We start from the raw sequence: 21,289 nt of genomic DNA, 5'->3' as shown, positions 1-21,289 counted from the left end.
GTAAGGGTGGGCTCATGGTCCAGGGTTCAAATTTTATCCCAGACCCCGCTCATTTCAGCTTAATAGGGCAACCCCATCCTCAGTCCAGGTGAGTCTTGCATCAAGCAGGGCTCACCACACAGAGTCGCCCACCATCTGCCTGAAGCTCAGCCCCCACCAAGCCATTCTCAGAACCGAACTCAACATCCAAACCAGCTCCAGCCATCCGCACCTTCACCCCTTCTCCCCACCACCCAAGAAACAAATGAGAAAAAAGGTCAGTTCCCCAAGGGTCACAGAACCCAAGAAAAACGCTTCAGGTTACTACCAGGCAATGCAGTTTATTATTTTATACACAATGAGAAACCAAGGCCACAGTGCTGTTAAACTGATCTCCCTCAGCACCGAACCAACCCCCCAACCCCCACCCCCCAGCCCCGCTATAAAAACAACACAACACAATGAAACACCACGGGCAGGCTAAGCTGGGAACAATTCGGCTCCAACAAAACAAGACAAACACAAGACACATCATCTTGGCACGTGTGCGTGAAAATCGCCACGGCCCATGGGGAACTGAGTGGTCACGGCACGTCCACCAGGAGACAGCAAGCCCAGGGCGTCTGGAGGGTCAGGACGATTGTTCCTTCTGGCCATGTCTTCTGGGCTCTGCTGCAGGAACAGGAGAGGCGATGCTCTGAGGGCCGGGCAGGACCCCTCACCCCACTCGGGAAGTCCAAGTCACTGGCTGGATGTGCTTTTTGGTTGGGAAGATGCCACAGACTCCTTCTTCCTTGCCGGAGAGAGCGGGATGTGGGGTGGGCAGGGGAGAGCTGATAGCTCCCACTGCCCATGGGAAGAAAGCCAGCTAAGAGAGTCTCCCTCTCTAGAAAGAGGGCTCTCCACTGGACAGAGTCCATGGCCCCGGGAACCATCATGGTGCATTCACATGGCATAAAGGCCCACGGCAACCGTTGCCACCAGAAAGCTGAGCGTGAGAACCCATCGGATGAGCGGCGCCTGGGAAAGGACACTGGGCTGGGGCTTCCCTCTGGGAGTGTCCGTGGGAGTCAAGCCTGAAGGAGAAAAGAGGTCAGTGTCAACAACAGGTGGATAGGAGTGGGGCATCTGACTTCACAGAAAAACAGCAGAGGGGCCTCGGCAGTCTCTGGTGAAGTCCCACTCAATGCCAAGATTCTGCCATAACACACACAGGTGGCGCTCTAGCCACTGCTTGACTACCTCCAAAAACAGGGAGCTTACTACTTTACTACTGCTCCAAGCTGTCTACTCATCCATGTTCAGCCAGTCCACACTGGGAGACCATGCCCCCCAGGGGGACTCCAGGGGACCACACTTTCAGACCTGCTGCAATAAGGCAACGTCAACTCATCCCACCAGGTTGCCAATCCCATCAGGACTGGCTACATTCCAAAGACTCCCAGGCACAATCCCAACAGAGGGGCCCATATGATCCTGGCACACCTGGGAAAGCCACAGGGCAGGTGGGTGACGGTGGCACCAAGCAGGCGGTGACCTTCACCTCTCCACTCGCCCTCACTCCCAAAACCACATTCCTGCTCACAGGTGCCAGGCCTGGTGAGGGTCCATTCTCTGGCACACTTTGGTCTTTCTGGAAGTTTCCCAGCTATTCTCTCAGCACAGCCACTGCCTCCATACCTCTTCTAAGGCTCATGCGGGAGGGACTGACACAAAACCAGGCCCAGAGCAGGGCAACAGCTAGAAATGGCCCCAGACGCCCTGCCCCATGTCAGGGGTGACTGCTCAAAAACCACTAAAGGAACCCAAATGAAAGAAGAAAGGCTTCACCCCGGACTTCCCGGGGTCCGCTGTGTGCCTCTCTCCACTTTTGAGCCAACGACACAGAACTCACTCAGCTGCCCTCGGTTTTAGAGATGGGGAACTGAGGTAGGGAGAGGTCACATGTCTTGCCCAGAGTCACACTCTGAAGGGTGAGACCTCATGCCCTTTTGCCTGCACCCCACTTCTCACTTGAAACATTCAGGAGCCCTGGCTGGTGTGGCTCAGTGGATCGAGCACCAGCCTGCGAACCAAGGGGTCACTGGTTCGATTCCCAGTCAAGACACATGCCTGGGTTGCAGGCCGGGTCCCCAGTAGGGGGCCGGTGAGAGGCAACCACACACTGATGTTTGCCTCTTTCTCCTTCCCTTCCTCTCTGTCAAAAAACAAATTTAAAAAAAATAAATAAAACCTTCAGGAGATAGAAGAGCCAAGAGATACCAGAGCCAGCCAGCTGGGCCAGGCGACCCTCCCACGGAGCCTCACCTTGTGTCCCGCTGCCGGCCCGCCGGCGGAGCCCCTGTGCCTGCAAGGGGCTCTGGTCCTCAGCTTTCTGGGTCAGCAGCTCCTGCAACTCCTCAAACAGCTGAAAGAGAGAAGACACACAGGCTGTCTCAGTGAGTGATGGTGCCAGGCGCCAGCTGACAGGGGGATTTGAAGTCTTGTCATGAAGTATGCAGGACGTGACAAAACCCGTAAAAAAAATACCACTCATGCGCCCTTCACCCCGTGTAAGAACTGAGATGCTGCGTGTGCACTGCACTCGCCCGTCTGCTCTCCCCCGAGTGCTCCTCAGTGACACAGGGGTTACGGCCACCATGCCTACCCTCACGTCCCTCTGCAGAGCACTGTTCCGGGAGCGGTGCCCAAGCCCATGCAGCCTTCTGCAGCCTGCCTTCGTCACAGCCCTCAGCGACAGCCTCCGTGGGAGGCATGTGTCAGAGCATGCATTAGCTGGGGTCTGTGATGAGGAAGCTGCCGCCCCTAAAGGTAAGTGCCTGGACCCAGGGGTCAGAGGCAAAAGCCAGTCCTCCAGCGGGGCTCTTTGACACCTCTCTGAAAGACTGATTTTCTTGGAGGATCCACCAGCCACATTTGATTTGTTGTTGTTTAGGGGAGAGGTCACCGCTCCTAACTACTGCGGGGAATGAGGAGCCAGGAGGTTGTGAGCGGGAGCCCCAGTCCCCCTAGTGCCTCCAGATGGGAGGAGGGAGACAGGATTCTACGACATCTGGGTTAGAAAAAACCTCAAGCCCCCAGGTGTGTTCGAGAACTCCTTCTTCCGAGCCTTCCTAAAAGCCCACCTTGCCCTTGGACTTAAGGCACTTGGAGAAAGATGTATCCCGCCTTCCTGGCTGGGCTGAGAGGCCCCAGAGGTCAAAGGCTACATCTGCAGCACATATAACCTCTACAGTGCCAACCTGGCTATACCCAAAGGGCACACACAGCCTGCGTGCTGTCACAGAAGTGACAAGCCACAACTGTGACGCTCACGCCACATAAGGACAGCGGCTACCAGCAGAGGGCTGGCCCTGCACCAGGCCCTGCTGTGGGGACTTCATTCATATAAACTCACTTAACCCTCACAACTCTGAAGAGGCAGGTACAAATATATACCCACTTTATGGATGGGGAAACTGAGGTACAAAGAGATTAAGGGATTTGCCCAAAATCAGCCAGCCACTAAGTGACAACTGGAACCCTGGCTCACGCATCCCTGCACTGAACCGTGACCTCTGCCCACCCCCTTCCCTGATATAAATGTCCCTTAGAGGAGCAGCCGAGGGAGGTGGTGGCTATCCTGGGCTGCAGGCGCCTCACCTGAATGTTGAGCAGGAATGAGGTCTTGGCCTCTTCAATGACCCTTTGCCTGACCTCGGGGGTCATTGCCAGTGAGTTCATGCGGGAGCGGTACAGCTGCTTGAACTTGGTGGCGCTGACGATGTTGGGGAAGGTGAAGAAGGCCAGGCCCTCGCCGGAGCTGGGCAGGTTCAAGGCCTTCTGAGCAATCTTCTTGAGGACCTGGCCTCCAGACAGGTCACCCAGGTAGCGGGTATAGGTGTGGGCCACCAGCAGCTCGGGCTCCCTGCGCCCCACCTCTTGGAGTCGCCGCACATAGCACTTGGTGGCCTGTGTGTAGGGGATGGCCTCCTGCCAGTGGGGTCCGTACCAGAAGGCCATGTCCTGCTCCAGGGCGGCCCTGCGGTACAGTTCCTCCGGGAAGTGGAGCGGGGCGTAGACTGGGTTCTCCTTGTTGCGCTCAGTCTCCTCCTCCAGGGCCTTGTAGACGTGGTACAGAGAGGCCATCACCAGCTGAAACAGGAGCAAGCAGGTCAGGCTGCTGCTGAGGACAAGAGGCCCCACCCAGCCTTTACCGCCACCTTCACAAGGGCCCTCACACCCTCCCCAGGCCAGGCTCCCACCTCCAGCGGCCCCTCTAGCCCTCACGACAACAGCAGCCAGAGAGGGCATCACGTGAGAAACGCCTGATCAGCACTTCCTGAGCCTAAAGCCCCTGTACCCCCACACTGGGTGAACACAGGCCTAACTGAATCCTCATGGCAACCCAGCATAGTTACTATCCCCATTTTACAGAAAAGCACACGAAGGCTCAGACAGGGTAGGAGATGTTGAGGCTGCACAGCCAGTAAGAAATAGAACTGGCGTCAAGCCCAGGCATCACTAGGAAGCCGTCACGGCTCCGGAGCAAGGGAATGCCTGCATGAAAGTGCTTCCAGGAGACTCGGGAGCCTCTGGCCTTTGACCTCTGGGTGACCTGCTTGCAGGGCCACACTCTCCTTCCTAGAGGCCCACTCTGAACCCCACCACCTCTGACAACTGGGCTGGAGTAACAAGTCCAGTGTACTTTGGCTGGGGAGGAATTCCTGTTACACATTAATTCTCTAGCTGTGGGGCCATGGGGGAGCTCCCTCTCTGGTGGTCTGAGTGGCTCTGTGCTAGTCAAGCCTCGGTCCCCACCCCCTGCAAAGGGAATAATCCAAGCGTGTACTAACCGGGGCTGGTATGATGGTCAAGGAGGGTGACCCAGGTAAAGCCCTGGGCGCAGCCTGGCACTCGGGGCTCAAATCAGAGGCCATGGCCATGAACGCCGCCTCCTTCGGCATAATCTAAGGGAGCCCTGGGTCCTCTCATGGACCTTTGTTCCCACTTTGAACTCAGTGGCTTAGGGGTAAGATCCAAATCTACGGTTGCTGGGGAGGGGGTATTCCAGCATCACCGCTCTGCTCCCGCTCCCCCCGTCACATAACAACTGAGCGCATGTCATCCTGTGGAGGGGGAAGGGGGGCCAGGAAGAGGGAGCAAAGGCTAGACCCAGCCCCGCAGGATGCCGGCAAGGGCCCCAACCCCACCGGAACTGCACCTTAAATCTCCCTTCACTGCAGCACTGCTCGGGTTAGAAGCGGGAGGGGTGTCAGTAGCGGTGGGAAAAAGTTCCCCCACTCCCTCTGCCCAACCTGGACAAGCCTCTCCCCATGCTGACGTTTTACTATGAGGCTCTTGTCTGGTTCTCTGTCAAGTACTTCCCTTCTGCTTGCACGCATTTCACAAGCTCGCTGGCAAAGAGCACCGTCAGCATCTTGCTTACAGTGAAGGCTGAAGGTAAAGGAAAAGCTGCCTCGGGGCGGGAAGACGAGGTGTCCCCAGTCCCACCGTTAGGAAATGGGGAGCTCGGGCTCCAGCCCTCGGAGGCAGATTAGAACTGAGTCAGCAGCACAGGCTCTGAAACGAGGCCTGGGTTTGAGTTTGGCCTTTCCATTTACTTACGGGGCCATGTGACCTTCTATTAGTTCCTTAACCTCCTCCAGCCTCCCCTTACCTTCCTTTTCAGGGCCGAGGCACAAAGCAGATCTCAAGTGCGTAAGATGCCGAGCTTAGAATAAGTGCGCTCCCGATGGCACGACCACCCCAGCCCCTCCACAATACTATACAGCAGGCCACGGACTCGCTGTGTGACCCTGGGTAAGTCACCTCCCTTCTCTGAGCCTCAGTGTCATCATCTCTAAAATCATCCTCTCAGACATTCCCATCTGGTCCCTCAGCATCCTGGGTCCCAGTCCCCACTGAAACACTGGCCTGAGCCTTGGGCACACCCATACCTGTCATACCCTTCACCAGGGCTTGTCCCACCAGACCACATACCTTAAAGCCTTCTTGAGTCACCTGGCCCTTCTGAAAATTCCTCATGAACTCCACATTCTCTGCCTGGGTATGCACCTCCTTGGTGGCCTCCTTCAGGGCCTCGGACAAATCCTGGGACATGCTGCGGAGGGAGGGTGAATATGAGGGTGGCTGTGAGCAGGGTCCTTCCCCAGGCTGAGCCTCTGAGCGGGCTGCTTGCCTGCAGTCCTTCAGAAGACTTCTAAAGGCTGCTCCGCAGAAATCAGTCTGGCCTCCCATCTAACACACCGGCCTCATTTCCAACCACCTTAATAAGATGCAGGCCCATCACCACTCCTCAGTCACTAAAACATATTGTAATATTGTCCCCAAAGCCAAGAGGGAGAGCATGGCCCCAGAGATTCCACGGAAGGGGAGAAGGCAGCGGCCCAACCCAGGAGCAGCAGCAGGGGGCCGGGTGAGCATTTGCACTCACACAGAACTGCTCTGCTGAGCTTTTCCACCCAGGATTTAATTCACTGATTTTGTTGAGGATTCAGGTACATTTCTCATGATGCCCCATAATATACTCATTATTATAAAAGCATTTAGGTTAAAATGTCCGAATAAAACTGTGCTTTACTCAAAGCGAAAATTTCTTTCTGGGAGTACTTCTGCCGTGCATGTCTGATTCTGCCTCCCCAAAATTATTATTTCTCCTTTCTCTTCTGCCACACCCCTTCCTAAAAATCATCCACCCCTGTTCTGCACATTCTCTTAGGAGAAGGGAAAGAGCCAGCCTTGGATGTGGACAGGCGACCGAGGTTCAAATCTCAGCTCTGACACCTCCTGGCTCAGCGTCCCTGGGCTGGCTGCCTCCCTCCCTCATCCGTAAAACAAGGGCGCGGTGGCCACAGCGATGTCTCGACAGGTATCGAGAGAGAGGTGGGCTTGACTAAGGGTGGGCTCTGATAAGGGAACCACACGCCCAGGATTGGGCAGCCCGGGCTCCGGCAGCCGGAAGGGTCCTAGATTAAGCAGAGGACACCCCAGAGCGCAACACTCAAAAGCCCAACACTAAAAACAAAGTTGGATACCACGGCGACACTCCGTCCTGTGGTCCACCCACCTCCGCGCCAGGGAGCCGCGCACGTGAATCTCCGCTCGTCTAAGTAACACGGATACAGGCAGGATTGGATCCCAGCCCCTGGCTTCCCGGCTCTCTCTGGGCCGGTCGGGAGGGCTGGTCCCCGCGTCCCCGGCCCCGCCGCCCAGGGCTTACCTGTCGGGCTGCGGGCGCTCCATCTGGCTGGGGCTGGCTCGCTCGGGGCTGGCTTCGTCTTCTCCACTTGAGCGGAAAGAGGCCGGCGAGTGACTGCCGAGCTGACTCCCGCAGCCCATTTATCTCCAGGGGCGGGTCACGTGGCTGCGGCCCAAACAGCTGATTCCAACTTTCTGGCAAGACCTTTCCACGCCCCCGTCCGCCCGCCCGCGCCCCGCCTCCCGCCTCCGCCACCAGGCCCGCGGGGCTGGAGCGGGAAGCGGTCACATGAGCCCTGGAAAACAAAACATTTGAAAATACGACGTTTAAAAAAAAAAGAAGAAGAAGAAGAAGGGCTCTTCTGGAAATCTGAGGAGCTGTGTGATTTTGCCCCTTCCAGAACCCCCTGCCCAGTGATGGGACTGGAGGCACCCCAGGAATCTGAGGGTTCCAGAGAAGCGGGTCTCAGAGGTAGTGGGCTACATGCGAGCCTTCAGCGACCAAGGGTTCCTAGCTCACAGACCAGGCTGGCTTCTCATTCCAACTGGAAGCCATACCCCCAGCCCCTAACTTGGCTACAGCAGCACCCCGGGCCCCAACCCCGGGGCAGAGGAGGCCCCCCCGGGCAGAGCTGGTCTGGTCGTCTCCTCTGTCCCACTGCGGAGCTCGCTGAGTCAGCTTCCTGACTTCCCCTTCCCTGGCCTCCGGCACGGGAATGGTCCAGATGCGATTCTTCGCCCCTGTGATGGCCAAATAAGCCCCCCACCCCCATCCCCAAGGATTCCACATCCCAATCCCCAGAACCTGTGGATCTGTCGCCATCCAGGGCAGAAGAGATTGTTCAGATGTCAGTAAATCAAAGCCCTTGAAATGGGGAGATTATCCTGGGTTATCCGCCTGGGCCCAATGTAATCACAAAAGTCCTTATAAGAAGGGGCTTCAGGGTTGCAGATACAGCAAAGAATGTGGAAGGGAGGCCAAGGACAGAGCCAGAGGCTGGAAGGTACTCTGCTGCTGGTTTTGTAGGTGGCGTTAGGGGCCACGATCCAAGGAAAGCAGGCAGCCTCAGTGGGAACGCTGAGGCACCATCTCCTGAGGATTCCAGAAGGCGTGCAGCCCTGCTGACACACTTTCAGGGCTGCTGACCTGCAGAGAATAAAGTCGTGTTTGAAGCTCCTCTGTTGGTGGTAGGTCGTGACAGCACTATGAAAGAATACAGCCCCCCTCCAGGCCTGTTTTCTTCATACCTGGGGCAGAGCCCCAGCTTTGGGAAGTAGAGGAGAGGGCTGAGTAGTGAGCCCCTGGATGTTTGCTCTTCTGGCCGCTCCCAGCACGGTGCCTGGCCTTCCCTCCTTAGAGCTTTACTCTGTCAGAATCCACTGTTCACTTCTCTAGTCTTTCCTTTCAGAGTCATCTGCTTGCGTAGAATGGGCTAGTTGGTGTCGTTTTGTTCTGTTGTTGTTTTTTGTGAACACTGGAGACAGAAAGTGGACGAGGCCTGAAGCTCACCTTGACAGAGCATGTGTGCTCAGGATCCTAACGGGGGACGTCTGGACGTAGAGAAAATGCCCCAGAAAGGGGACCCGGGGCCATGGAAGACACATGCGGCTGGAAAACTGGAAACACTGAGGTCTGCTCCAAGCCAGCGTTCTCCCACGTGCAGTTTCAGGTCACCCTCACCAAACCAGGAGGTGGGTGTTGATGTGTTGGGGCAGAATGGTGGCCACCCAGGATTGTCCATGGGCTAATACCTGGAACCTGTGAATGTGTCATAGATGACTTAGACTTTGCGGATGAATTCAAGGTTTCCGATTTTAAAGTAGGGAGGTCGTCCTGGATTTTCTGGGTGGGCCCCAGCTACTCATGAGTTCTTATAAGTTCAGAACTTTCCCTGGTGGAGGCAGAGAAGACGTGGCTGGAGAAGTTAGAGAGACAGGAAGTGGAGGAAGGACTAAGACTTTGGTACGTCAGGAGCAGGTCAGGGCAGACCTCACAGGCTGGGAGGGGTGGGAGCAGCCATGTTTTGGCCAGCAGGGAACAGGCTCCCCAGATCGAGGACAAATTAAGGCCCCTCAATGGGACAAGCATGACATGTTGGCCAAAGGTGGCATGGACAAGAGCAGCATGGACGTCAGTGTGGCTGGAGCAGAGAGAGGGAGCGGGCAGGCGGGAGACGAGAGCAGGGAGAGGAGGGGGACAGAGCCCAGGGGCCCCGTGGGCTGTGGCAAGGACCTTCTATGAGTGGGGGACAGTGGAGGGTTTGGAACGGAGGAGTGTGGGATGTCACTTCGGTGTTGCTGGGGTCAGTGGTGAGACTGCACTGAAGAAGGTCAAGGGCTGAAGGCTGCCCTCTGCAGGGAGGCAGGGGAGAGATGGTGGAGGCTTGGACAGGCTGGGATGAGAAGTGCTCTAGGACAGCCATACATTGAGGGCAGAGCCATCAGGAATTTCAGAGTAGAGAGTGGGGTGTGGGGGAGAACCGCAATCGAGGTTAGTGACCCCCAAGGTTTCGGTTCCACCAACCGGGAAGGCAGGATTGCCAGTGTACTGCGATGGCGGGTACTCTTGGCAGCTCCGTCTTGGAGGAATCAATTTTGAAATGTATGAGACGGGGCTTTGCAAACAATGTGATAAAAAGGAGCTTTTTGTCCGTTTCTAGAAGTTTCACTTCTCCTCCCTGCCTTGAAAGCTGCCCTTTCACCCACCACCAGGAGGGAGCCTGAGGAAGCGGCTGGTGACTCAGCAAAATGAGTCTGCTGTTTGCCTCTCCGCGAGTCCCCCCTCCCAACCATGACACAGCAGAAACGCAGCTGCGGTGAGGGGGGTGGAGGGGGATGAGGAAATCTGGACTCAGCACTTGGGTGGTGCTGGCGGCGCCTGGAAAACAGAAGTGGTTTGGTCGCAGGGAGGGGCCAGAGCTGTGGCCTCCCAGGTTCTAACAGGGCAACACAGAGGCGAGACCCCAGCTAAGGCGGGGGGCACACGGTGCCTGGGAGTGGGGGGTCTCTTGTCTCAGCTGGACAGTGTCCCGGAGTATAGAGAGACCCCTCCTGAACATCCTCAAGCAGGGGAAACCCTGGATAAACAAAGTTACACACAGTTTCCTGACCCCACCCAAGCCTCTTGTAGTCCCAGGAGGACAGGCCTTTGACCCCACAGGGCAGGACCCCCTGGGGCGAGGTTCAGCTGAAATGGAGCGCGGCCCTCCTCAGCAACAGTGAACAAACCAAATCAGAAAGCACATCCCCAGGGCCCTGGCTGGTGTAGCTCAGTGGATTGAGCGCGGGCCGGCGAACCAGACGATCGAGGTTCGATTCCCAGTCAGGGCACATGCCTGGGTTGCAGGCCAGTTCCCTGCAGGCCAACTCCCAGCAGGGGACGCACAAAAGGCAACCATACATTGATGTTTCTCTCCCTCTCTTCTTCCCTTCCCCTCTAAATAAATAAAATATATATAAAAAAAAAGAAAGCACATCCCCAGACTGGACACTGGAGCTTTCTGGGTTAAGGGCAAGGCCGTAAACCCACGACGGACTGGGAGAAAATCCCACGTGCAACAGGCAGAGGGTGAACACTCCTAATAAGAGAGCGCCCGAGAGCAGTGAGACCCCTGGGAAAGGGTGACATTTAACACTGGGTGCTTATCGTGAGCCCCCTGAGAGGGCCGGGAGACGACAAAGAGTCGGAGGAGAAGGCGGCTGGCCAACTGCCAGGACACCCTTGCAGTCTTCATCTCCTCCGCTCCTCCTCCCCCAGTGTTGCAGGTGAGGCAGCTAAGGTGACTTGCGCCACTCCTCTGGTCAACGGCCGCCGGTAGCTCCCCCAGGCCCCTGGATGCGGTGCACGCTGTTTAACCTGCACTCCCTGCCCTCTGCCCTGGGCTCTGGCTGCATTACCAGAGGGGTGGGGGCTCAGCCCACTTGCTCCCCTTCTCCATACCTGCTGCCAGCCTCAGGAACACTCACCACTCCCTCCCACAACTGTTACAGCACAGTCCCTTCTGTGCCATGGCTCAGGGGGCCCCTCCTGCCTAGAATGCCCTCTCTCACCCCTTTGTCAGGCTAGTAGTCATCTTCCAGAGCCCAGAAAGGGACTCTGGACCTCAATGAAAGAGCTAAACCGGTAATATTTATTCTATAGAGTAAACCATAAAGGAAAGGGGTGGTATAAGGGGTCTTCATGGTAACGGGGGAAATGCAATGAAGATTACAGTTTAAAAAATCATAAAGGTGAGTGCGGGCCTGCGAACCAGACGATCGCGGTTCGATTTCCAGTCAGGGCACATTCCTGGGTTGCAGGCCAGTTCCTGGCAGGGGCCAGTTCCCAGCACGGGATGCACGAGAAGCAACCATACATTGATGTTTCTCTTCCTCTCTCCTTCCCTTCCCCTCTAAAGATAAATAAATAAAATATTTTTAAAAAATCATAAAGGAAAACCTTAGTGATCTTAGGTTCAGCAAAGATTTCTCAACTACAACACAAAAACACAGAAGTTCAGAAAAAATCAACCAATGGGACTCTATAGAAATAAAAACTTTTGCTCTTCCAAAGACTGTTATGACCTGGCTGGTGTGGCTCAGAGGTTGAGTGCCAGCCTCAGGGAAATGCAAATTAAAAGCACAACGAGATACCACTCCACACCTATTCAAATGGCTACAATTGAAAAGACTGTCTACTTCTACTGCTGAGAATGTAGAGCAACTGGAATCTCACTGCTGGTAAGAACACAAACTTATCCTGTAGGGGGTCAGAATATGCCACCCCAAGATATAATGCCACCCCAGAATATGCCACCACTTTGGGATAAGGGTTATTTGGAGCTGCAGACAACTGAAGAACTGAGGAACTGTCAGCCGGGCTCTCCGCCTTCCTTCTCATTTGCCTAGAAGCCAGCCTAATCACCGAGATCACTCTAGACTAGCCCAGAGAGGGCGCCCAGAGCAATCCTCCTAAGACACCTTCCCAAATCAGCCCCTACCTTGCGTTGTTCTTCTTCCCCATGTATCTACCCTGCCACCGCCTGCTCCCTTTCCTTTGCCTTGTCACTTCCCTACAAAATACAAACCTATTGTTCTTTGTTAGGGTATTAGAAACGGTTCTGACCCCACTTTCTAGTTGCTCGTCCTTGACTTTCTCCCTGTGTCCGTCCACTGCCCCTGCTCGTAAACTGTTCGTTACTCTGCCATTTGTCGGTCTGATTTCTGGGGCCCTGGCTGGAGAGCAGAGGAAAAAGCTTCTCCCCCCCACTACAGTGCAATCACTGCAGGACACAGTTTGGAAATTTCTTAAGAGGCAAAACACACACCCGCTGTATGACACAGCCATTCCCCTCCTACGTGTTTACTTACCCACGTGGAACGAAAGCACATGTCCATGCAAAGACTTGCACACGAATGGTCTCCGTGGCTGGATTTGTCATAGTCCCAAACTGGGAACAACCCATGTGTGTGTGTGTGTGTGTGTGAGCAGGTGAATGGATGAGTATGTTGTGGTATAACATACAGTGGGTACTCAGCAATAAAAAGGAAAGAACCTCTGATCCACACATGAATGAATCTCTAAATACTTGTGTTAAGAAAGCCAGATCCCCCCCAAAAGATGCTTACTATCTAATTACATTTACATAAAATTGTATGTAAAATGTATATAGAATTATATAAAATTCTGGAAAATCTGACTAGACCGGTGGTTATCTCATTGGAAGGTGGGGGGGAAGGATTACAAAGGACCATGAGGAGACTTTGGGGAGTGGTGAATAAGGTCCTTATTTGATTGTAGAGATGGTTTCCCAGGTGTACTTACTATAACTCATCAAATATATACCTTAACAAATTTTTAAAGATTTTATTTATTTAAAAAGCTTTTATTTATTTATTTATTTTTAGAAAGAGGGGAAGGGAGAGAGGAAGAGAGGGAGAGAAACAGCTGTCGGCTGCTTCCCCCACGCCCCCAACCTAGTACCTGGCTCGAAACCCAGGCTCGTGCCCTGACTGGGAATCGAACAGGCGACATTTTGGTTCTCAGGCCGGCACTCAATCCACTGAGCCACACCAGCCAGGACTCAGATTATATACTTTAAACCTGTAAAGTTTCTGTGTGTCAGTTATATCCTAATAAAGCTGTGAAACAGACACCCAGGCTTTCCCGAGGTTCTTCCCTTCACTCTATGGCGCCCGGAGCCCGCCACAAGGCAGCCAGCCCCTACACTACGTATTTAATAAATGAGGCTTAGCAGAGTTAAATTCCCTGCCTATGGTCACACGGCTTACCTGGGACTCAAGGTCAGATGCATCTGTCTCTATAACACACTCAAGTTCAACAACAATCAGCTGCCCAGAGAGAGAGACCCTCGACTCGAGGCAATGAGGGGTGTAGAAAAAGCAATGTCTAGCCCTGGCTGGTGTGGCTCAGTGGACTGAGCATCGGCCTGCGAACCAAGGGGTCGCCAGTTCAATTCCCAGTCAGGGTATGCGCCTGGGTTGCAGGCCGGGTCCCTGGTGGGGGATGCATGAGAGGCAACCACATGTTGATGTTTCTCTCCGTCTCTTTCTCCCTCCCTTCCCCTCTGTCTAAAAATGAATTAAAAAAACAACAAAAAAGAAAAAGCAATGTCTTTCTCCAATATTGTCCACCCTCCTTTAGCCCAGGTCCAGGGACTGAAGACCTATGGCCAGACCAGGCAGCAGTCCGGCCTAGCATTTGGGAGCTCTGTCCCGTAGGGCGGCCTTACCAACACGGCGCCTGACTGCGGCTCTAGGACGGGTTCGCTGCGGTCAGGGCACTTCTAAGTCGGGCAGAGTGATTAAAGCAGTGAACTCTTAGCAAAGGACCTGCAGTCCAATCCGGTACCTGTGACTTACATGGGTGCACTTTGACCCCTCTCAGCTTTTACTTTCTCGTCGGACAAAATGGGCTCCCAGGGATATGGTGAGGGTTAAATGAATTTAATATTCATAGGAAGCTCAGAAGGGGGCCGGGCACAGAGGAGCCTCAGTGAGCAGTAGCTGTCAGGTCTGGTTAGAGGGCAGCATCCGGTTCCCCTTTCATGGTTCTGCCAGAGCCTTTTCCTTCCTAGAAATTTCTGGATGATTCTGGGTAGGGTGTGGTTACTACCATCTGACAAACCTTGCACTCAGTTAGTTTTGAATCTCAGATACCTCATTTTTACTTTTTTTCCCCTCAAAAAGTAAACTTGGAAATAATTTCAAATGTCTAGGAACGTGGCAAAAATAAATAGAGTCCAACAGATCCCTGGATTCACCAGGGTTGTGTCATATGTCTGTGTGTGTTGTGCCACATTTGCTTCATCTCCCACTCTCTCTCCATACGTATATATGTATCTATATACATGCTTCCCTGGCTCATTCAATAGTAAGTTGCAGGGATCACATCCCCTTTACCCTCAAATTCTTTAGTGAGTACTCTTTTGTAACAGCAGGACAGTTATAAACGCCAGGAAATTGCACTTCCACACAGATCCATTACACAAAGCCCGTATTCCAACGCCCCCCCGCCGCCCACGGGGCTCCAGCCCAGACCCTGCCTTGCATTCTCTTGTCCTGCGTCTTTGCTGGCAGGCAGCCGGTGTTTCACGACCCTGCCGTTTTGGAAAAGTTCCTGCTTGGCCATCATCCCTGCGTTTGAATAGATCCTCACCTCTAATTGAGATCGCAACACCCAGTCTACCAGGCTCTTCCATTTAATGAAGCTCCCTGGCCGTGGGAGGCTACTGAGAAATACTAATTTCCTAAAACAGGAGCAAGGAGGCCCACAGGCTGAGGACCTGTGGGAGGAGTGCGGTTTGGCTTTGTCAGGACTCAGCGGTCAGCCAGGACGTGCCAGCAGGAGCGAGTTGCCCCGCAGACTGCCGGGACTTTGGCCGAGGGGCTTAAACGAGAAGCGAGAAGCGGCTGAAAGCGTGACTCAGCCAAACCGTGACTCAGCGAAAAGCTGCCGGGGTGACCGTGACTCAGCAGGAAAGACCTAGCGTCGAGCTGGCTCGGGAAAGGATTACTCAGCAGGATCAGGCGCTCCAGGTGGTTCCTGGGATGGGAACCCAGCCCTCCTCTTCAGGCCCCGACCCCTACCCCTTCAACTCTCTGACCTGCGTGCAGGGCTGATGGAGGCTTTAGTGAGCCCAGGAGTGACAGACACTGGGGACTTTAACAAATGAAGTGGAGCAAGTGACTGCCATTCACAGCCCCTCCAGCAGCGTGGGAGCTGCTGTAGCAGCCTGGGAGGGCGTTGGCAGATGGAATGATGGGACAAAGTCCCGCCCAATTCAAGACACACCTGGAGACTCTCTGGGGCCTCAGTTTCCCCATCTTAAAACTGAGGGACAGAAGCCCTGGCTGGTGTAGCTCAGTGGATTGAGCGCGGGCCTGCGAACCAGACGATCGTGGTTTGATTCCCAGCCAGGGCAGATGCCTAGGTTGCAGGCCGGTTCTTTGCAGGCCAACTTACCAGCAGGGGACGCACAAAAGGCAACCATACATTGATGTTTCTCTCCCTCTCTCCTTCCCCTCTAAAGATATATAAATAAATAAAATCTTTAAAAAAATGTTTAAAATAAAAAAAACAACAAAAAAAACCCCTGAGGGACAGAGATAAGCTCCCTCCACATATGACGTTCCATAGGGTGGCTCTGTTATCATCCTTGACTTTTAAATAATCCATTTGTATCCACCAGTTAGGAAATACTGCAAGGCTACCTAACTACGTTTAACTTTAATAATCCCATAGCTGGAGACCACCATTAGTATTCTAGCGTATTTCTTAGGATTAAAAAAGCGATAAGCTGTATCCCGCTCAGAGCTGTATGTATACAGAATGATTATATGTAAAGGACAATCAATAATAATAATAAAGGACAATGACAAACTGAATGCAGCTTAAGAAGTGGTCTTTCTTCGGTCTTTTTCCACGCCAATGCTACTGACCCAGGAAAAGCCGGTGTTCATGCTGCCTGTCACCTACCAGACCCAGGAAGCAGAGACAGGGATCGAATCTTTTTGGGCGCTTGATTCAGATGGCCGGCGATCTGAGAAGACGGTGAGTTTGTACCCTAACAGGCCATCTTAAATTCCATTTTCAACGGACCCATTTTATAAGAAGAAAGTGTAGGTGAGGGGTTTGGAATTCAGGGAGAAGGTAGTCAGATAAAAGCCACAGCTTTCTTCCATCTGGGTCCTGGGTGGCAGGCATCTCCCCCAGGAGCACAATGACTCAGATACCATCTGGATGGCCTGCGGTCCTCCTGGGGCACAAAGGTGGAACTGCTTATGGTCTCCTGGAGTCAGGGTGGGTCAGACCTTCGGTTCCTGGATCAACAGCTCTCTGTGCACATCGATGACTAAGCTTATTGGCTACTACCTGAAACTAAACTTTTTCCCCATCCGAGTCCCCCATCACTATGGCTGCCATTGTAATGTCTATTTTGTACCATTGTCTCCCTTTTCCTTAACATGACAGTTTTCCAAAATTATAATCAGCCCCTGGCAAGTAGGCACCGTTTCAAAGGCTGCAAAAATCCATTCAGTGGACACATTCATTCAACACATAGTATCCAATGCCCAGCCCCTGCTGCGAAATGGTTTCTCCCTACTTTTTTTTTCGATTGAAAGAGAAAGATGAGATGGATTATTTAAAACAAACAAACAAAAAATAAGCTCAGTGGCTATCACCCACCAGGGGAGGGGTGTCATTCATATCATAGAATCATCTTTCTCATTTCTGAAAATGCATTACTTACCCTTCCCCTCCCTGCCCAGGTCTGGAAGGAAAGGAGGAGGCACTGAGGAGGGAGAGGCCTCCCGCTGTCCCCGGGAGGTGGGTGAGCTGACTTCTCTGGGACAGAGAGGAGCCTTTGTGCCCAGGGTTCCACGGAAACGTTTCTTTTAAATTTCTTTCAAAATCAGAAGAAAAAGAGAATACAGGAATAATAGATACAGAGTAAGGAAGCCATGCCAGCATGTACGCATCTTTCCCCTACTGCAGCCCTCCACTGCGATGAAAAATTTTTCATGGAGGAAAGGGCCCTTGGAGACGGAGGTGCAGCCGTGCTGGGAGGCTGTGGTCCGGGTGAGAAAGTGGTCAGGCCGGGGTTAGAGAGAGGTGGGCACAGGGCTTGAGGACAGCGATGGGCCCTGCTGGATTTTAGACGACCCCTCCCAAACCCTCAGTCAAAGTCTGCCCTGAACTGAAGCCTCCGGTGGGATGTCTCTGGGAAGGAAGAAAAGGGCTCCTAGAGAAAAGAGGAGGAGTTTTCTGAAACATCAGGACACCAGCCTGAGGGGTGGCCTGTGGGACCTTGACCTCCCCCCAAGGGCAGGTGCCCTGGCGGGTGCAGTTAGGGCTGGGACTGAAACCGGAAAACACACCGGCACCCAGGCTGCCTGTCACTACCAAACCCAAGAAGCAGAGACAGGGATTGAATCTTTATGGGCGCTTTATTCAGATGGCCAGCGATCTGAGAAGATGGTGGGTTCACACCCTAACAGACCATCTTGTCTTTTCTTTCCAGGCCAAGGTTTTTATTGCAGGGAATAAACAAGGTGTGGTTCGGGGCTTTGAAATTCAGGGAAATGTTAGTTGGATTAAAAAATGACTACAGCATTCTTGTCCTGGGCGGTGGTCGTTAGCTGTGCCCCAGGCGGTGGTCATCTCACCCTGGAGTACAGTGGCTCAGATATCATCTTGAGTTGCTTACAGTCCTTCTGAGAACAAAGGTGGAACTGCTTATGGTCTCCTGGAGTCAGGGTGGGTCAGACCTTCAGTTCCTGGAACAACAGTTTTTACTTGCATTGATTACTACACTTATTAGCTATCACTTAAAGTAAAATTTTCCAACTCTTAAGTCTCCTGTTAGGACCTTTGCATTTGAGACTCCAAGGACGGGGCATTTCCTTCCAGACTGAGGGGGCTGCACGTCCTTGTAAATAACAACCAGAGGAACATCTTCGGGCAAAAACTGCTTCATGAATTCTTTTTTTTTTTTAAATATTTTATTTATTTATCTTCTGAGGGGAAGGGAAGGAGAGAGGAAGGAAACATCAATGTATGGTTGCTTCTCGTGCATCCCCTGCAGGGAACTGGCCCCTGCCGGAGACTGTCCTGCAACCCAAGCATGTGCCCTGACTGGGAATCGAACCACGATCGTCTGGCTCGTAGGCCCACACTCAATGCTTCATGAATTCTTGACGCTGGTTTAGCTAGAACCCGAGAGCAGAGTTTCTGGATCAAGTGGAGACGTCTGTTTAATGCTTCTGGAGTATTTCACTTAAGTAGAGGTGAAAGTACATTATTAATTTTTATGCCTTTACATATTTCCTACGTTTCTATAGTAAATGTGGGCCGGGGGGGCGGGGCGAGCAGCTTACTTCAGTTTGAGTGACAGCCAGGAGGAAGGACCCCGTCCGTGTTGTTTGGCTGAGTGTAGGCACTGAGGGCTCCAGGAAGAGGCCTGGTATGCTGCATCCAGGGTAGGGAGGAGCCTGGCCACAGGTTTCATGGTGGGCCTTTGATGCCGAGCAGCTGTCCGGGCAGCTGGGTGTGCGTGGTGTGTGTGTGTGTGTGTGTGTGTGTTGCAGGTGCAGTAGGATGCTGCGGGGGCTGGCGCTGTGAGGACCAAGAAGCTCCACGGTGTTGAAGGTGGAGGCACAGCTCTCCCTCCCGTTGTCCTCTCCCCCCAGCAGGAGCTCAGCTGCAGGACTCTGTGGGAAGGGCAAACAGTGACTGGAAAGGCCTCGCTGTGCCCCTGTGGTGCTGGGGTGAAGCTCAGGGTAGCCCTACGTCTGTTATGGGCAGCAGTTTGCACCCCCCAATTCACCTGTTGAAGCCCTAGCCCCCAATGCCTCCGAATGTGACTGTGTTGGAAATGGGCCTTAAGAGGGGTGACAGAGTTGAAACAAGGCCCTGGTGGGGGAGGGGGGTTCGAATGCAATGCCACTGGCGTCCTTGTAGGAAGAGGAGTGATCTTCGGAGGCACGGCCCGGGAAGGGCCTGCGAGGACAGGACGCACCGAGAAAGCTGCCTGGAAGTCATTCAGAGAGGTCCCAGGGAAGCCGCACCTGCTGACACTGGGACTTCCAGCCTTCAGGACTGTGAAGGAAGAAGTTTGAACTGCTTCACCACCCAGTCTGTGGCCTTGGTGATGACACGCCTGTCGCTGCTGGAACAGGGCCCTGGACTCTAAAAACAGGAAGGGGCTGTGGACCATCAGGCCCACCCAACAGCTGTTCCCTCGTCCCTTCTCTCTCTCTCCTTTTTCGTCTGGGAGACATCTCAGACCCACTGAAAAGCTGGGTCTGAAAGACACGGTGAACCCCCCACACCCGTGCCTTGGATCACTTCTAGCTCATCCTTTGCTGTTTTTGTTTCTGCCTCTCCTTTTCTCACTTACTAATTTTTCTCCCAGAACCATCGCAAAGGGTGCTGAGGACATCGTGACATTTCCCCCGTAAGAGCAAGGATAGAGTCCACGTGTCATCATCTCACTAAAGAACGTGAAGGCTGGCCCTGTGATGTCCCTAATGTCAGCCCACGTCCACCTTTTCCCAGTGGTCTCCGAACAGTTCGAGAGAGACCCTCGCCCCCTGCCCCCTGCCCCCCATAACTCAGTCAAGGCCGTCGCCTTTCAGCCTCTTTCCTGACATAGACTCTTGAAGAACTGTTTTGAAAGGACATGCCGGTCATGTTGAAAATGTCCCGTTCTGGATCTGTGGATTTCTCACGATGAGGTGACTGCACACACATTTTCCGCAGGAAGACCACATGGCCTTGCCACATCCCCCCGCAAGGGAGACGAGGAGATGAGTCCCACCTGGCCCGTCGTGGGCAGAGTTTAGAAGCAGACTGGAACCAGATTTTTCCTTTGCTTTTATCAGGCCCGTGTCCCATGATGCAGGACAGGAAAAGTGCCTTTGTGCGAAGTGGGAAACGCTCCCTGACTGCGGGGAGGCGGGGTCTGTGAGTATCGGTGATGCCGCTCTTCCCCGGAACGCCTGGTGGTGGGACCCCTTAGGAATGAGCCCTGTGACTCGGCCACGTCTTCAAGTGTCCCTGGACCTCAGTGTTCTTCTCCAGAAACCGAAGATAATAACAGTACCTGCCCCCGAGGTTTGTGTGAAATGAATATCGTCCAGTATTCAGCATTGCACCTGGCTTGTTATGGCTCAATCAAAAGTAATTATTATTGTGGGTACGTTTTTATAATAGTGATTATTGACGAATAGAAGTGCTCTGGTCCGGCCACCTGCCTCCTTCCCCACACCCTGAAGGGAGTGAGCAGAAGTGAGGGAGGGAGGGAGGGGGATGAGTGGGGCCAGCACATGGCTTGGGCTTAGCTCCCACACGGGAGGAAAGATGTGGCCAGAAGCCCGGTGTCCCAGGATTCGCCGCAAGGCGCAGGACCTGGACACAGGGCCACACCGGCCCACGTGAGTGGCACCTGAGGAGGTTGCTACGTCACCCAAGGAACCTGGATCCCCTGGTGGTGAGGGGGGCTGTCTCCTGTCTCCCTGGGAAATGGTGGGATTGTATTTCCTGACTCCCTGTGGGGAGGGGAGGCTCTGATTGGTCAAGGCCAGTGTCTTGGGACCAGAAGAGATCCCTGTCATATTTCAGGCCTGAGCTTTCTGGGGTGGTGAGAGCCCCGTGCCACAAACCTCTTTTTCTCGGGCTCAGGATGGCCAGTTTTCAAGATGGAGGCATCTCCAGGTGCCCCGTCCCCACGTGCCTCCTCCTGCCAGCCCTCCATGGTCACGGGGTGTGCCCAGGACATACCCCTTTTCATGGTGACAATAGTTACTAAGAGAAAGTTGCTAAGACAGTAGATCTTAAAAATTCTCATCACACACACACACACACACACAAAGATTTGTGGCCCTGGCTGGGTAGCTCCGTTGGTTATGGTTCAGTCCTGACACACCATGGTTGCAGGTTTGATCCCCGGCCAGCGCACATACAGGAAGCAACCCATGAACGCATCAGTAAGTGGAACAACAAATACATCGATGTTTCTTTCTCTTCCCCCTCTCTAAAATCAAATAATTTTAAAAGAAAAATATTTGTGCCGTGGATGATGTAGCTCAGTGGATTGAGCACAGGCCT

General features: G+C 53.6%; 1 protein-coding gene across 1 annotated transcript; it reads right to left on the bottom strand.

The window, feature by feature from the left end:
* Positions 1 to 300: 300 nt before the first annotated feature.
* HMOX1 (heme oxygenase 1) lies at positions 301 to 7,299 on the bottom strand. The gene is made up of 5 exons (XM_037068219.1): positions 7,202 to 7,299; positions 5,962 to 6,082; positions 3,622 to 4,113; positions 2,287 to 2,386; positions 301 to 1,055 (listed from the first exon to the last, which is right to left on the bottom strand). Exons 1-5 carry the CDS (start codon positions 7,222 to 7,224, stop codon positions 925 to 927), a joined length of 867 nt encoding a protein of 288 aa, XP_036924114.1. The 5' UTR covers positions 7,225 to 7,299; the 3' UTR covers positions 301 to 924.
* Between the last annotated feature and the right edge of the window lie 13,990 nt (positions 7,300 to 21,289).

The sequence above is a fragment of the Sturnira hondurensis genome, unplaced genomic scaffold (genome assembly GCF_014824575.4).
Source record: "Sturnira hondurensis isolate 20B ecotype Veracruz unplaced genomic scaffold, ASM1482457v3 Scaffold0017436, whole genome shotgun sequence".
Classification (NCBI taxonomy): domain Eukaryota; kingdom Metazoa; phylum Chordata; class Mammalia; order Chiroptera; family Phyllostomidae; genus Sturnira; species Sturnira hondurensis.
Note: the sequence above shows the minus strand (reverse complement) of the source record. Positions and strands in the feature narration are given on the sequence as shown.